Source organism: Leptodactylus fuscus, chromosome 7 (genome assembly GCF_031893055.1).
Source record: "Leptodactylus fuscus isolate aLepFus1 chromosome 7, aLepFus1.hap2, whole genome shotgun sequence".
NCBI classification, from domain to species: domain Eukaryota; kingdom Metazoa; phylum Chordata; class Amphibia; order Anura; family Leptodactylidae; genus Leptodactylus; species Leptodactylus fuscus.
The window spans coordinates 151366856-151382239 of record NC_134271.1 but is presented as its reverse complement, the minus strand read 5'-3'; the positions used below and the strand labels follow the sequence as shown (position 1 = coordinate 151382239).

Below are 15384 nucleotides of genomic sequence, written 5' to 3'. Positions count from 1 at the left end.
TTGTACATACTTCTAGGCCATAATACCACATTTCCTCCCTTATCGGATGGTTTGATAAGGACCTCCTTTAAGGAGGACAACTCACCTATCGCTCGCCTTTGGTCCCTAGTGATATTATGGTCAATTGTCCATTGCTTTTTTGATTGCTTTTCTTGCCATTTGATGCTGTTCTTCCCTCCCTACAAGAATTGTTTTTAAGATGTGATACCCTAATAAAGGAAGCCTTTTTATGAAGACGAGCCTCTGTGTGGGTGAGCGCCCTTCCAATTTTCTATTTCTTCATTATGGTAACAGAAATAACTTGAATCTGACAAAAGTAATAAAAACCAAACTACATGTTGACAAGCCACAAAGATTCTGGGAGAATGTCCTATGGACAGATGAGACAAAAACTAAATTTTTTGGCAAGGCACATCAGCTCTATGTTCACAGATGGAAAAATGAAGCCTATCCTGAACAGAACAGTTTCCCTACTGTGACACATGGAGGAGGGTCTGTTATGTTCTGGGGCTGCTTTGCTGCATCTGGCACAGGGTGTCTTGAATCTGTGCAGGGTACAATGAAATCTCAAAACTAGCAAGGAATTCTAGAGTGAAATTTGCTGCCCATTGTCAGAAAGCTTGGTCTCAGTCACAGGTCATGGGTCTTGTAACAGGATAATAACCCAAAACAAACAGCTAAAAACACCCAAGAGGAAAACTTTTGACTATTCTGAAGTGGCCTTCTATGAGCCCCGACCTAAATGTTATTGAGCAGCTGAAAAAAAAGCCTCCCATTGACTTCAATGGGTTCCTTTTTCTGCTAATTGAAATTCCTCACCATTTTCCTCCATGCGAATGGACCCTAATACCACAAATAAATAAAATATAATTAGTATTTACCTCAAATACTGCAGGTTATGCAATTCTCGGGCAAGTATTTCTAATCCTTCAGTATCTAAGGAACATCTATATAGATTTAGTTCTTTTATATCTCTGCAGGTTCCCATGATGAAAGCCAACACTGTGCAGTCTAGAACCGATATGTGAACATGAGATAGGTCCAATCTTCTGTATGCTTGTAATGATTCCAGCACTAGAGCCTTATTCCGGGATTCAAACAGATAGTAAAATGTCCTGAGAAGACGTCTCTTTATGTCTTCACTTTCCACTAGCCTCTGTTCTTCTGAAATAAAGTAGTTTATCCAAGTGATGACATCTATGGAGGCCTGAGTTGCTTGTTTGTCCAGGTATCCATTTAGTACTGACCTGGTGGTGCCGTCTGATAGCCCACACAGGAAACGGAGGAACATCTCACCACGTCCATCAGGATAGGATTTGGCTTCTTCTAGTGATTTCTGTAACTTCTCTGGAGAATAATCAATATAATGGACCAAGGCAGAGAAGAATTCCTGAACAGTGAGATGTAAGTAGGAATAGGTCACAGGTTCCTCCGATTCCATGAGAAAACTTGATAAGAGCTTTGCTTTATTGTCCACATGGAAAGAATCCAGATCTATTTTTTCAAAAACAATCCTGTGATTCATGACTCCATGTTGTGCCATCCATCCGATGGACTGCAGGATCTTCTGAGCGTCACTTTTCTCCAGGCTGTGATTGGACAGAATGTTGGCGACAAATATGGCAAAAAGTTCTGTCACTGTTCTGGGTAATAATGTCACCTGCTGGTCACTACTTGTTTTCTGGAAGCTCCTGGATAGTACACTACAGATGATCCAGCAGTAGGACGGGAGGTAACAGAACGTGTACAAGGTGGCATTCTGCTTCACATAAGTAAAAGCCTTTTCTGACAGTTCAGGGTTGGAGAAGAAATTCTCAAAGTAAGTTTGTCGTTCTTCTGGAAAAAACCCAGTGATTTCTACTATTCTCTGGAAAACTCCACAATCAATTGATGCCAGTCTGGTTGGACGACTGGTCATTAGGACAGAACAACCAGTAAGAAGAGACTTTCTCACCAAACTAACCACAATCTGACCACAATGTCCGAGCTGTTTAGGATGAGAGCACAAGTGACGTGATGTGAAATCCATTGTATGATTGCTTTCATCTAATCCATCAAATATAAAGAGACGTTTCTCTGGATCTTGTAAGATGTTCTCCAGCTGCTCCTCCAGATATGGGTACTGATGAAGGATCATGGTCTCCAGACTAACCTTATCCTTAAGTCTGTTGAGTTCTCGGAATTTAAAGAAAAAGACAAAAGAGAATCTTTGATAGAGATCGCCCTTCACCCAGTCATAGACAAACTTCTGCATCAGTGTGGTCTTCCCTACACCGGGCACTCCGCTCACCATTACCATATGTGGTACAAGTCCGGATTGGTGGCACCAACGGAAGATCTTGTTGGGGGAAATGTGATGTAATTCATTTTGTTTTTCCTTTAAATATTCCTCATGTTTTGCTCCGGTCTCTATGAGCTCATTCTTAGAACGTTCCCTAAAGTGATGAGCGGTGACAATCATGAGGTTCACATAACGTGTAGAGAAGGAGAAACTTTCCTCTCCCTGGTTACATCTTGGAGGTTTGTTCTCTTTAAGTTTCTCATTTTTTTCATGGAAATGTTTCTTGTGACAATTCTGAATGTCTATAGAAAAGAAGAAATTAAAAAGTGAAGATAAGAAATGAAATAAAACTTTTAGCAAAAATTAGTACGTAGTAAAAAAAATTTGTAAAAAAAATATTTAGTAAATTATGGTCATGTCTTTTAATACATGGCCATGTCGACACATTCTAAAACTGCTAATATAAGTATAATGAGTTGTTTACGGCGGTTCGGAGAAGACATCTAAAGATAGGAGAAGGATAGCCTTTCTTAAGGATATTCCGACGTGTTAGGGACAAAAAAATTACTGAGTAGTTAGCAGTGCAGTCTGTGCATCAGTACTTTGCACAGATTCCAAGGTTCTTACTGAAACAGCCCTGAGACAAAGGAATTAGCTAACATTTTAGACATTGCACCAGGAAGAGTAGTGTAGTCCTGTGAGTAGTGTATCCCAGCACCTTCTACAAGGTAACAGACCCCTGTTAGGAGTAAAACTCCAGTATCTGCTGCTCGAGGACCTGTTTCAACTGCACAACTGCCCTCCTGAGTTGTTCCTGCATTACTATCAGGGCCCTTTTGATCACCATCAGGCTCAGAGTAGAGAGATCCCCTCTCCAATTGGAAGCAACCCTGGGAAAGACTACTACCACCACCATCAGGCAGTACAGCAGGCCTCTCTTATTGGTGTCTGGCCTAGAAGAAGAGTTGGAAAGAGTGGTTGAGGACAATCAACCTATCTGGTGGCACATCATCCACCACTACTACTTCCATCCTCCAGTTCTCTCCATCTGCGGCACAATCAGGTGTAGGTGTCTTGGGACGGTGTTTATGTCTGCTGAGCTGTGTATCTAATCTTATCATGTTTGATACTGTCTTCTGAGCTGTGTATCTAATCCTATCCTGTGTGATACTGTATACTGAGATGTGTATCTAATCCTATCATGTGTGATACTGTATACTGAGCTGTGTATCTAATCCTATCCTGTGTGATACTGTATACTGAGCTGCTTGTACTTTACAACACTTTCTTTATGTAGTGAAGTAATTGTAGCAATGTAGAAGTGGCATACCTAAGTCCTATGCCCCTAGCCCAGTACAGGAGTTGAAGCCCCTGTCTCTATTCCCTACGCTATATAGGCTGTGCAATCGCACAATGCTGCTATGTAGTTGTTATGGTCATCACGGTTATTAAAAAAACTAATAAACATAAACCCTGCAGAGCCCAACTGGGCTCTGAACAGCAGGAACACCCTGGTGTGAACAAAGTCTGGCCGTTAGCATCAATGCCAGATCACTACAGCAAGCGGGTGTGCTCTGTTAAATCACAGAGGAGGCCTGTGCAGCTCAGAGCAGCCGCAACAACAAACAAGTCAATCTAGTCAGAACCTCTGAACTAGACAGAGACCAGTACACAGTGTGTGCAACCAGATCAGGGCAGCTTACTGCCCAACTAACAGTGAGATTACTATCTCGGGTAATTTGTAGCTAAGGCCAACTAAGGAGTATCCACACTGGAACCCATTCACACACAACAGAAATGAGGATCTGGAATGAGACTAGAGCAGCAGGCTGAGCCATCTGGCTCCTTAAATGGGGAAAGGGTGGTCCTAACCAACCAGCCCAGCTGCCCACGCCGAACGCACATTGGCCAACACCATAGTCAGTCAGACAACCAACCATGCCCAGCTGATGCAAGGAAGGTTAACCCCAAAGTGGAACAGTATCAAGTAGGGAAATGTGACAGCCGGCAAGGCACAGCAACCAAGGAGCAGACTGCGACCTGTCCCCTCGGCCACAGCTGCCGCACTGTCCTAACAGTAGTCTCATTGTCTTAGTTTAGATGTCGCTACGCATTTTGCTAAGTATCAGCTCATCAAGAGACCAATCCCAACCATCCAGGTCGTGGAAACTGTGGCTTTGACCGCAACCACGTCGTGGTAGTTGGGATTGGTCTGCTGATGAGCTCATACTTAGCAAAATGTGTAGAAACATTTAGACTAAGACAATGAGACTACATAGCAGCATTGTGTGATTGCAGAGCCTACAGTCATGGCCAAAAGTTTTGAGAATGATACAAATATTAATTTTTACAAAGTCTACTGCTTCAGTTTTTCTAATGGCAATTTGCATATACTACAGAATGTTATAAAGAGTGATCATCTTAACAGCAATTACTTACAAACATCATTTCAGTGATTGCTCCATTAACACCGGTGTGGGTGTTGATGAGGACAGGGCTGGAGATCAATCTGTCATGATTAAGTAAGAATGACACCACTGGACACTTTAAAAGGAGGCTGGTGCTTGGCATCATTGTTTCTCTTCTGTTAAGCATGGTTATCTCTAAAGAAACACATGCAGTCATCATTGCACTGCACTGCACAAAAATGGCCTAACAGGGAAGAGTATCGCAGCTAGAAAGATTGCACCTCAGTCAACAATCTATCGCATCATCAAGAACTTCAAGCAGAGAGGTTCCATTGTTGGCAAAAAGGCTCTAGGGCGCCCAAGAAAGACCAGCAAGCGCCAGGACCGTCTCTTAAAAGTGTTTCAGCTGCGGGATCGGGCTACCAGCAGTGCAGAGGAATGCTCAGGAATGGCAGCAGGCAGGTGTGAGTGCATCTGCACGCACTGTGAGGCGGAGACTCTTGGAGCAAGGCCTGGTCTCAAGGAGGGCAGCAAAGAAGCCACTTCTCTCCAGAAAAAAACATCAGGGACAGACTGATATTCTGCAGAAGGTACAGGGAGTGGACTGCTGAGGACTGGGGTAAAGTCATTTTCTCTGATGAATCCCCTTTTCGATTGTTTGGGACATCTGGAAAACAGCTTATTCGGAGAAGACAAGGTGAGCGCTACCACCAGTCTTGTCTCATGCCAACTGTAAAGCATCCTGAAACCATTCATGTGTGGGGCTGCTTCTCGGCCAAGGGAATCAGCTCGCTCACAGTCTTGCCTAAAAACACAGCCATGAATAAAGAATGGCACCAGAATGTCCTCCAAGATCAACTTCTCCCAACCATCCAAGAGCAGTTTGGCGATCAACAATGCCTTTTCCAGCATGATGGAGCACCTTGCCATAAAGCAAAGGTGATAACTAAATGGCTTAGGGAACAAAACATAGAGATTTTGGGTCCATGGCCTGGAAAATCCCCAGATCTTAATCCCATTGAGAACTTGTGGTCAATCATCAAGAGACGGATGGACAAACAAAAACCTACAAATTCTGACACAATGCAAGCATTGATTGTGCAAGAATGGACTGCTATCAGTCAGGGTTTGGTCCAGAAGTTGATTGAGAGCATGCCAGGGAGAATTGCAGACATCCTGAAGAAGAAGGGTCAACACTGCAAATATTGCAACGCTGCATTAACTCATTCTAACTGTCAATATAAGCTTTTGTTACTCATAATATGATTGCAATTATATTTCTGTAAGTGATAAAAAGATCTGACAAACACACATAAAAACCAGAGGGCAGCAGATCATGTGAAAATATAATATTTGTGTCATTCTCAAAACTTTTGGCCATGACTGTATACAGAGTAGGTAATAGGGACAGGGGCTCCAACTCCTGTACTAGGCTGGGGGCGTGGGACTTAGGTGTGCCACTTCTACTTCGCTACAGTTAGGGAGGTTGCCATTGTTTGGTGACTATCCCGGTCCTACCACTAGTTTAACCCTGTGCTAGTTAGATGAAGAGGTGTGAGCGTTCAACCTGTATCCCTGTTCCACTGTATGTGAAACTTTGTAACTGGCCTTTGATGTGCATTAGTGTTTTCAAACACACACTATTGAGCAGTGCTGGTGTATTGTTACATCTGCTAGCACTGTAGCGAGTGTTTGTGGCCCCACCTATATGGCTATTAGTGTAGGGGTTTCATCAATTTTTGTTTTGGTGTGTTGATGTCTAGTTTTTATATTTTTATCAATAAAGGTTACATTTTATTATCATTTTTTGTTTTTTGAGCGTACCCCTTTTATGTATTTGATTTTGATTCTGGTATCTAGTCCACCCTTGAATTGTCTACTTTTGGGTATAGTTTGAAATAACACTGCAAAATCTGCAGCAAAAAAAAAAAAAAAATCTTTACTGCAACGGGGGGCATCAGCCTAGCAGCGCAAAACTCTTTGTTCTTTTTGTTTTTCAAAACATAGTCCGATCCCTCCAGATGGTCCACAATATCTCCTCCTGTACTACATTCTCCACTTCTTATAGCATCAAATGTTCACAGCTTCTGGACAGCGATCTTCTTAGCATTCAAAATCGATTAGTCACACCACTCCATAGAAGACAGTCAAGTCCCACTAGTTTACACCTTTATGGCTTCATCAGGGATTGAACTCCAAGGTCTTCACACTCCTTACAGCCTGTTTTGGATTTCCCAGTTCAGATACTTACAAAATCAGGAAACCCACTGTGAGAAAGTGAAAGGCAAAGTGCTGGAATCACACTATATCAGCCCCAGATTCCTGACTTATGTGTAGTCCAGTGCGGGTTTGGAATAAGTTTGAGCCCCAGGTGTGGGTCCTGAGGCTTTTTACTGGCCCATAAAAGCCTGCTGAGCCTGCACTTCAGGGCAGATCCTGGAGGAGAGGAAGTGACTGGGTCTGTCCTGTAACCCTGAGTCCAGTGAGACCAAATTGTGCTTGTGTTTTTCGTGTGGCTGGTAGTAAGCCACATGTATAGTTAAGTTATTACTTCTTTTTAGATAGTCACTCAGGTGAGCACGAATTTGTTTATTTCTGCCTGTAGTTAAGGCTGTATTTTTTTTTTTTTTTTTTGCTTATTTGTGCCTGAAGTGAAGATTAATATACTTTTTGAGTTTTTTTTGTAAATAAACCTGTTTTCTGCACAGTTTATGTCCCTGTCATGTTCTGTTTTGGTCCACACCACTGCTTCTACTGAGCTACCTTCTCCACAAATGGTGGTTCGGATGTGGGCAAACCCAAGTTACACAGTCTTAAAGAGAAATACACCTATTTTTTCCCACTTTCCTATATCCTATCAGTTTGAGCAGGTCATCCTGCAGCAAATGTTGTCACAGTAGCAAAAAACCCAGAAGGAAGCTGAAAGGCGATAACAGGAAGCTCAGGGGCAGCAGGAAAAAGCCCTGATAGAAGCCTAGAGGTGACAGCAGCAAGCACAAGTACAGCAGCAGGAGATGAACTTGCAGCTCATGGAGAAGCTGACACTGCTCAGCCAGGCTTTGGTTGACAAGACGATGGCAGTAGAGAGTACTGGTATAAAAGAGACCCAGAGAGTACAAGCCGCTGCCCAAGCTGCAGTTCAAAGTACCCTGAAAAAGATGACATCCACAGACAATGTGGAGGCATATCTTTGGGGCTTTGAGCGAGTTGCTAAGAGGGAGAAGCTGCTGAGAGATCAGCAGGAAGATGTGGCATCTTTTCTCACTGGGGAACCTCAGAAGGCCTACTACACCCTCTGTGAACAGGAGGCTAAGGACCACTTTAAACTGAGAAGTTAGATCTTGACACATTCTAGTCTGAATATATATGTATGTATTGGGAGAGTGCACTATTGGACTTTCTCTAAGAGTCTCCCACCCCGGTTCCAGATTCATGATTTGATTTACCTAGTAAAGAAATGGCTTCAGCCTGTGGAAGCCACTCTGGCACAAATGGTGTTGAAAGTGGTACTTGACAAATCCAGTTCAATGGAGCTGTGGTGGCGATTATTCCCGACTTCTCAGCTGCCCTCCAAAAGACCCTAGCTTCCTTTGTGGCGGTTAAAAGATGGCTACGTGAAAAATTTATACAATACTCCATGGTCTACCCAGCCAGGCTTCGTGTCATCCATGGTGACCGCTCTCTATTCTTCACTTCTCCTAAGGACACTGAGGACTGGCTGTCTCTTCTGCCCGGGTCCCCACGGCATTGGCCCACATCCTGGTGGTGAGAGGTCCACCTAAACCGAGTATATGGACTCTTGATTTATGAAATTACTCTGAAAATGTACTGTTGATATGCTTGTTGTGTTTCCCTTTGTGTTCATTGACCAGGTGGACATTATTCTGCCCCATTAGGCCCAGGAGCCTAGGATGTTCAACTGTTATGGTTCTGTATTTTCGGGTCTGCTGTATGACTGTATTTAGCTTCACTGCGCTATTTTCTTGAGAGAGTGCCCAGCTACGATCGGTTTAGGTGTGCTTTCTTCCCCGTTGTTAGTAGCCACGGTACTGGTACGTCCAGTATTCTAAGACAGTTTACACAATTCTTTGCACCTCTTGTGGGTGTATTGTTTTGTTATGTTTATGTTTTTGTTTGGTTCTTGATCTGCCGCACGCTATCTTGCCTCTATGTCCTGACGCCTGTTGGAAAATAGACTGTTATGGTGTCACTTAATGTCCTCTTTTGGAATGTGAGGGGTATGGGTAATCCGCATAAGCGCTCCACTATCTTTTCCCAGATTAGACAGGTTAACCCTCATATTGTGTGTCTCCAGGAGACCCATCTGGTGTCAGAAAACTTTAGATGGCTGCAGAAACCATGGGTTCATTGGGCCGCCCATTCTACGCATACTTCTTTTTCCAGAGGGGTGTCTGTTTTAGTGCATCATAGCCTTAGATGGGAGTTGGGTTTGGTTGAGAGGGACACTGAGGGGTGTTATGTGTTTGTGTAGGCATGGATAGACTCAACCTTGTATGTGATTCTGGGTATGTTCTTGCCCCCTGCGTCTGACCTTTCTGTAATCCAGAAGGCTGCCCAGTTTGTAACTAGATCCCCCGAGGCAGTGGTGCTGTGTCTGGGCGACTTTAATAAAGTAATGAAAGTGGTACTTGGTCATTTCCATCTAAGATCCGGCATTGGTTGGGACCTACAACGGCTGACCAGTTGGTGTGTTTGGTGGAACGATACCGAGCCACCGAGGAACTACTGCAGGTGTCTCCAGGATCTACTAACTTGACATCCAAGGGACATTCATTGACATAGTCAAGACCTATAAGTACCTGGGTGTGCTCCTCAATAATAAGCTGGACTGGGCTGATCACCTGGAGGCGCTGCACAGAAAGGGTCACAGAGTCCAGGGGGCGCTTCTTAGGGCCTTTTTCAACTCTGTGATAGCATCATCCATCTTCTTCAGAGTGGGCTGCTGGAGGAATAGCACAACAGCCAGGGCTAGAAATAGACCTGACAGGCTAATTGGAAGGGCCAGCTCTGTCCTGCGGAGCCCCTTAGACCCAGTACAGGGGGTGAGTGACAGAAAGACACTGTCTGTGGTGAGCTCCATGCTGGAGAACAACTCCTATCACATGCATGAGACCGTGACAGCACTGGGCAGCACTGTCAGTGACTAACTGCTTCACCCCAAGTGCGAGAAGGAGCTATCAGAGATCTTTCCTCCCAACTGCGATCAGGTTGTATAATCAACATCCGGCTGAGTGGAGATCACTTCGCACAGAGAACTAAATGGTTCCGAGTCTTTCATTTTCCTTCTTAATTGCTATGATTCCTAGTATCTTTTCTCTCTGCTATGAGAGTGTATGTGTTCTTTCTTGAATATATTACTGTATTATCCATGCTGCTTAATTTCCCCATGGTGGGACTATTAAAGGATTATCTTAATCCTAAGGCAGGTAAGGCTGCACCTACCACTGTGGGGGTTAAAAAGATTGTGAGGGGAGGACGCTCAGAGGGGGAACAGGCAGCTGGGACAGAAAGTGTTAAGCCCAGGTATCAGAATGGAGACACAAACCGCCTCAGGTGTTGGCAGTGCCATACACTGGGTCACGTTGCTGCATAGTGTGCAGTATATACTAGTGGTGTTAGATTATGCTACCCGATACCCTGAGGCCATACCCTTGAGACTCATTTTGGCTAAATTAATTGCCAAGGAGATCTTTTATATGTTCTCTCAGAAAGACATACCTAAAGAGATCCTGACTGACCAAGGGACTGCTTTTATGTCCAAGGTAATGAAAGATGTGTAAGATCCTGAAAATTAAACACCTCTGTCTATCACCCCCAGACAGATGACATAGTGGAGAGGTTCAATAAAACCCTTAAGGGCATGTTAAAGAGGATGGTTAGCAAGGATGGCAAAGATTACGATTACCTACTGGCCTGTTTAATGTTTGTAATCCGGGAGGTCCCCCAGTCCTCCACAGGTTTTTCCCCATTTCCCCCAAGGTGTATGATAGACACCCACGTGGTCTCCTAGACATAGCCAAGGAATCCTGGGAACAAGAGCAAACTCCTTACAGGAGTGTGAAGCCGGGTTCACACTGAGTTTTTTGAACCGGATTTTGATGCGGTGGCCGCATCAGAATCCGGTCCAAAAAACGGCTAGCTGCGACTGGATGCCGATGCAGTGCATACAGTGAACTGGCATCCAGTTGCAGCATTCCACTCTGGATTAGGCCCAAATGTATGGGCCTAGTCGGGAGGGAGTGTGGCAAGGTAGACGCCAGTGGCTGAATAAGCCGCGTAATCCACTTGAAGAAAGGGCATGCCAGTCTAGGGCATAGTGATATCAAAGCTGGGAAAAGAAGCAGATGTACACTGTGATCAGTTCTTGTTGTGTCTGCATGTCGTAAAACTAGGCCCGGCAGCGGATCTCCCTGTAAGGGCATGTACCCTGTGACTGTAGTATATCATACTTCCTATAAGTATCCACTGGATCAGACCTGGGCAAAGTCCGGCCCCCGGGCCATATCCGGCCCTCTGACTTATTCAGTCCGGCCCGCACAGCTTTGACTAGGGGGGCGTGTCTAGGGGGCGTGTCTTAGTGCCGGCCGAAGATGGAGATGTGGAGCGTGTCATAAAGTACTGAGAGATGTAAGGTGAGCTGCAGGGTGGAGAGAGAGAGGGTGTGTGCCTGTCTATATGTGTGCCTGTCTATATGTGTGCCTGTCTATGTGTCTGTCCTTATGTGTGCCTGTCTATATGTGTGCCTGTCTCTGTGTCTGCTATATGTGTGCCTGTCTATATGTGTGCCTGTCTATGTGTCTGTCTATATGTGTGTCTATGTCCATATGTGTGCCTGTCTATATGTGTGCCTGTCTATATGTGTGCCTGTCTATATGTGTGCCTGTCTATGTGTCTGTCCTTATGTGTGCCTGTCCATATGTGTGCCTGTCTATATGTGTGCCTGTCTCTGTGTCTGCTATATGTGTGCCTGTCTATATGTGTGCCTGTCTATGTGTCTGTCTATATGTGTGTCTATGTCCATATGTGTGCCTGTCTATATGTGTGCCTGTCTATATGTGTGCCTGTCTATATGTGTGCCTGTCTATGTGTCTGTCCTTATGTGTGCCTGTCCATATGTGTGCCTGTCTATATGTGTGCCTGTCTCTGTGTCTGCTATATGTGTGCCTGTCTATATGTGTGCCTGTCTCTGTGTCTGCTATATGTGTGCCTGTCTATATGTGTGCGTGTCTATATGTGTGCGTGTCTATATGTGTGCCTGTCTATGTGTCTGTCTATATGTGTGTCTATGTGTCTGTCTATATGTGTGTCTGTCTATATGTGTGCCTGTCTATGTGTCTGTCTATATGTGTGTCTGTCTATATGTGTGTCTGTCTATATGTGTGCCTGTCTATATGTGTGTCTGTCTATATGTGTGTCTGTCTATATGTGTGCCTGTCTATGTGTCTGTCTATATGTGTGCCTGTCTATATGTGTGTCTGTCTATATGTGTGCCTGTCTCTGTGTCTGCTATATGTGTGCCTGTCTATATGTGTGCCTGTCTATGTGTCTGTCTATGTGTGTGCCTGTCTATATGTGTGCCTGTCTATGTGTCTGTCTATATGTGTGTCTGTCTATATGTGTGTCTGTCTATATGTGTGCCTGTCTATATGTGTGTCTGTCTATATGTGTGTCTGTCTATATGTGTGCCTGTCTCTGTGTCTGCTATATGTGTGCCTGTCTATATGTGTGCCTGTCTATGTGTCTGTCTATGTGTGTGCCTGTCTATATGTGTGCCTGTCTATGTGTCTGTCTATATGTGTGTCTATGTGTCTGTCTATATGTGTGCCTGTCTATGTGTCTGTCTATGTGTGTGCCTGTCTATATGTGTGCCTGTCTATGTGCCTGTCTATATGTGTGCCTGTCTATGTGTCTGTCTATGTGTGTGTCTGTCCATATGTGTGCCTGTCTATATGTGTGCCTGTCTATGTGCCTGCTATATGTGTGCCTGTCTATGTGTCTGTCTATGTGTGTGTCTGTCCATATGTGTGCCTGTCTATATGTGTGCCTGTCTATATGTGTCTGTCTATATGTGTGTCTGTCTGTTTGTCTATATATGTGTGAGTGTGTCTATATGTGTCTCTTTATCTGTGTGTGTGTGTCTCAGTAACCTAGGGGCAGAGATGGAAGGGGAATGTTATACTAGGGCAGAGATGGCAGATGGAGGGGGGACATGAAACTGGGGGAGAGATGGAGGGGGGGGACATGAAATGGGGAAAATAAAGGGGGATATGAAACTGAGGGAGAAATGGAGGGGGGGGGGGGGACATGAAACTGGGGGTAGATGAAGAGGGCACAGACTGGGGGGACATTAAACCGTGGAGGAAGCTGTAGGGGGACCTGTCTGCCTCTAGTTGCCCCCAGTTTAATGTCACCCTCCAGCTACCCCTACGGTTTAATGTCTGCTTCCAGCTTCCCGATTTTAATATCCCCCTCTAGTTGCCCCCAGTTTCATGTCCCGCTCCAGCTGTCAATTTATTGCCCCCCTCCAACTATCCCCACTGTTTAATGTCCCCCTCCAGCTGCTCCAGTTTCTAGTTTCCCCCAGTTTATACTGAGGCACCAGGTGAGGGACTTAATACTGTGGGGCAGTTGGAGGGGACATTATAATGTGGGGATATATAATGTACGGGTGACTGTAGGAGGATTATACTGTGTGGGGGGGCATGGAAAGATGATTGCGAATGGGCGGAGTCAACAGAGAAGTGGGTGGAAGCTAAATTTGCCGTGGCGCGGCCCTCTAGCATAGTTTCAATTTCTTATACGGCCCCATGGGAAAATTAATTGCCCACCCCTGCACTGGATGCTGCAATAGATTGAAACATTTGCTTGAGATACACTGGTGTCTGAGTCTGTTTCCTGAGCGCTCGTGATTATGTCATCAATTTGGCCTACAACAACATATCCAAGGGTGATTGCCCCCTAACAATATCTTTATAGATTTGTAGAGCGGGCATTTTCGGACACAGGAATACCTAACATGTACGTGTTTCACTGCATTTAAATACTTTTATATGTGTTCTAGGGAAAGGGGGGTGATTTGAACTTTTAATTTTTAAATATTTTTTTTTACTTTTTAAAAAAAATATTTTTCCTTTTACTTTTTAATTTTTTTATGCATTTTTTGGACTCCCCAGGGGGTCTTGAACCCCAAGGGATCTGATCACTAATGCAGCGCATTACAATGCTAATGCATTGCAATGCATTGCAAAATACCAGCATTTCTATTGCAGGCTACATAGCTTCCGCCATATTTAAACACCTACTACACACGTACTAAGATGGCGGATGTTGGGAATTGGTTAAATAAAAAGCAAGTCAGAGTTTTCCAGGGAATCATTGGCTATTACTGCAGGTTTATCCCAAATTTTGCAACTATTGTAGCCTTGCAGATAGACCTAATGAAGGGTCCATTCACTCGGTGGAAAATGGCGCTGAATTTGGTGCTGAATTGCAGCGCTGAAAAAAAGCCTCCCATTGACTTTGATGGGTTCCTATTTTTGCTAGCAGAATTTCAGTTTTGCTTGCATATTTCGTGTGGCTGGAATTAAGCCACATGTATAGTTAGGTTATAACTTCTGCTTAGTTAGTCGCTCAGACGAGCAAGAATTTGTTTTATTTTTGCCTGGTTAAGACTGTATTTTTATTTTGCTTGTTTGTGCTTTAATTGAATGTTTATTTTTTTCTGGGTTTTTTTGTAAATAAACCAGTTTGCTGCACAGTTTTGTGTCCCTGTCTTGACTGTTTGGGTCCGCACCACTGCTTCTACCAAGCTACCTTCTCCACACCACTGAGGGGGCGTTAGCACTAGCGCCCTTGTCTGCCCTCCAGGTCTCCATTCTATTTCCCAGAGAAACTGCATAGGGGGCGGCTTCCCGGTGGTCAGTTTAAAAACCCACTCATTTTTATGAGTTTTAAATGCAAACTGACAGTGCCCATATGCAGCCTTTCTCCACGGGGAGTCCGTTTTTTTGGCCGGACACAAAGTCGGACATGCAGGACTTTGTGACTGGCCCAAAAAAAAGGTTTCGCTGTGGAGAGACTGCATAGGGACACTGGCGATTTGCTTTTAAAACCCATAAAAATGAGTGGGTTTTAAAACTGATGTATAGGAGGGAATTGCCACGACCTCCTCCACTGTTAATAATTCACAGTAGTAGGATCAATGATAAGTCGCTCAGTACCAAACATCAGTAACGAACATGGGGAAATATATATACAAATTCTCATGGGCCCTGGAGATATTCACATATGAGCCCTATCAAATTCACCCCATGTGATATAGACAGTTTGTGGATATAGACCATAGAGGTGGAGGTAGGCTAGTATTAATCCTATAGTGTTCAAGGAAAGGCACATGTTCTCCAACACATGGCCATATAACGCAGTGAACACTTTCCTAGAAAATTGGTGGCAAGGTATCCATTGAGGTTGAGCCCATGCCATCAGTTGGTGAAAAATAGTAGAATCCACTAAACAGTATTGCAGCGGCTGCACCCCAGCAGCTTTGCTAGTTGCAAGTTAAGTTGCACAACTGCCAGATGACTGGACACATATTGGTGTCTCCTGTCCACACATTCCCTTATGGATGACTGACGTTCAACTGGAAGAGGAGGAGAAACAGTGATGAAGATTGTA

At 44.3% G+C, this 15384-nt stretch overlaps 1 protein-coding gene across 1 annotated transcript in view; it reads right to left on the bottom strand.

The window, feature by feature from the left end:
• LOC142214638 (NACHT, LRR and PYD domains-containing protein 12-like) overlaps positions 1-15384 on the bottom strand; it is an 87710-nt gene that overhangs the window by 32590 nt on the left and 39736 nt on the right. The window contains exon 7 of the mRNA XM_075283576.1: positions 882-2583. Within this exon, the coding sequence (XP_075139677.1) occupies positions 882-2583 (1702 nt within the window). The remainder of the gene's footprint in view (positions 1-881; positions 2584-15384) is intronic.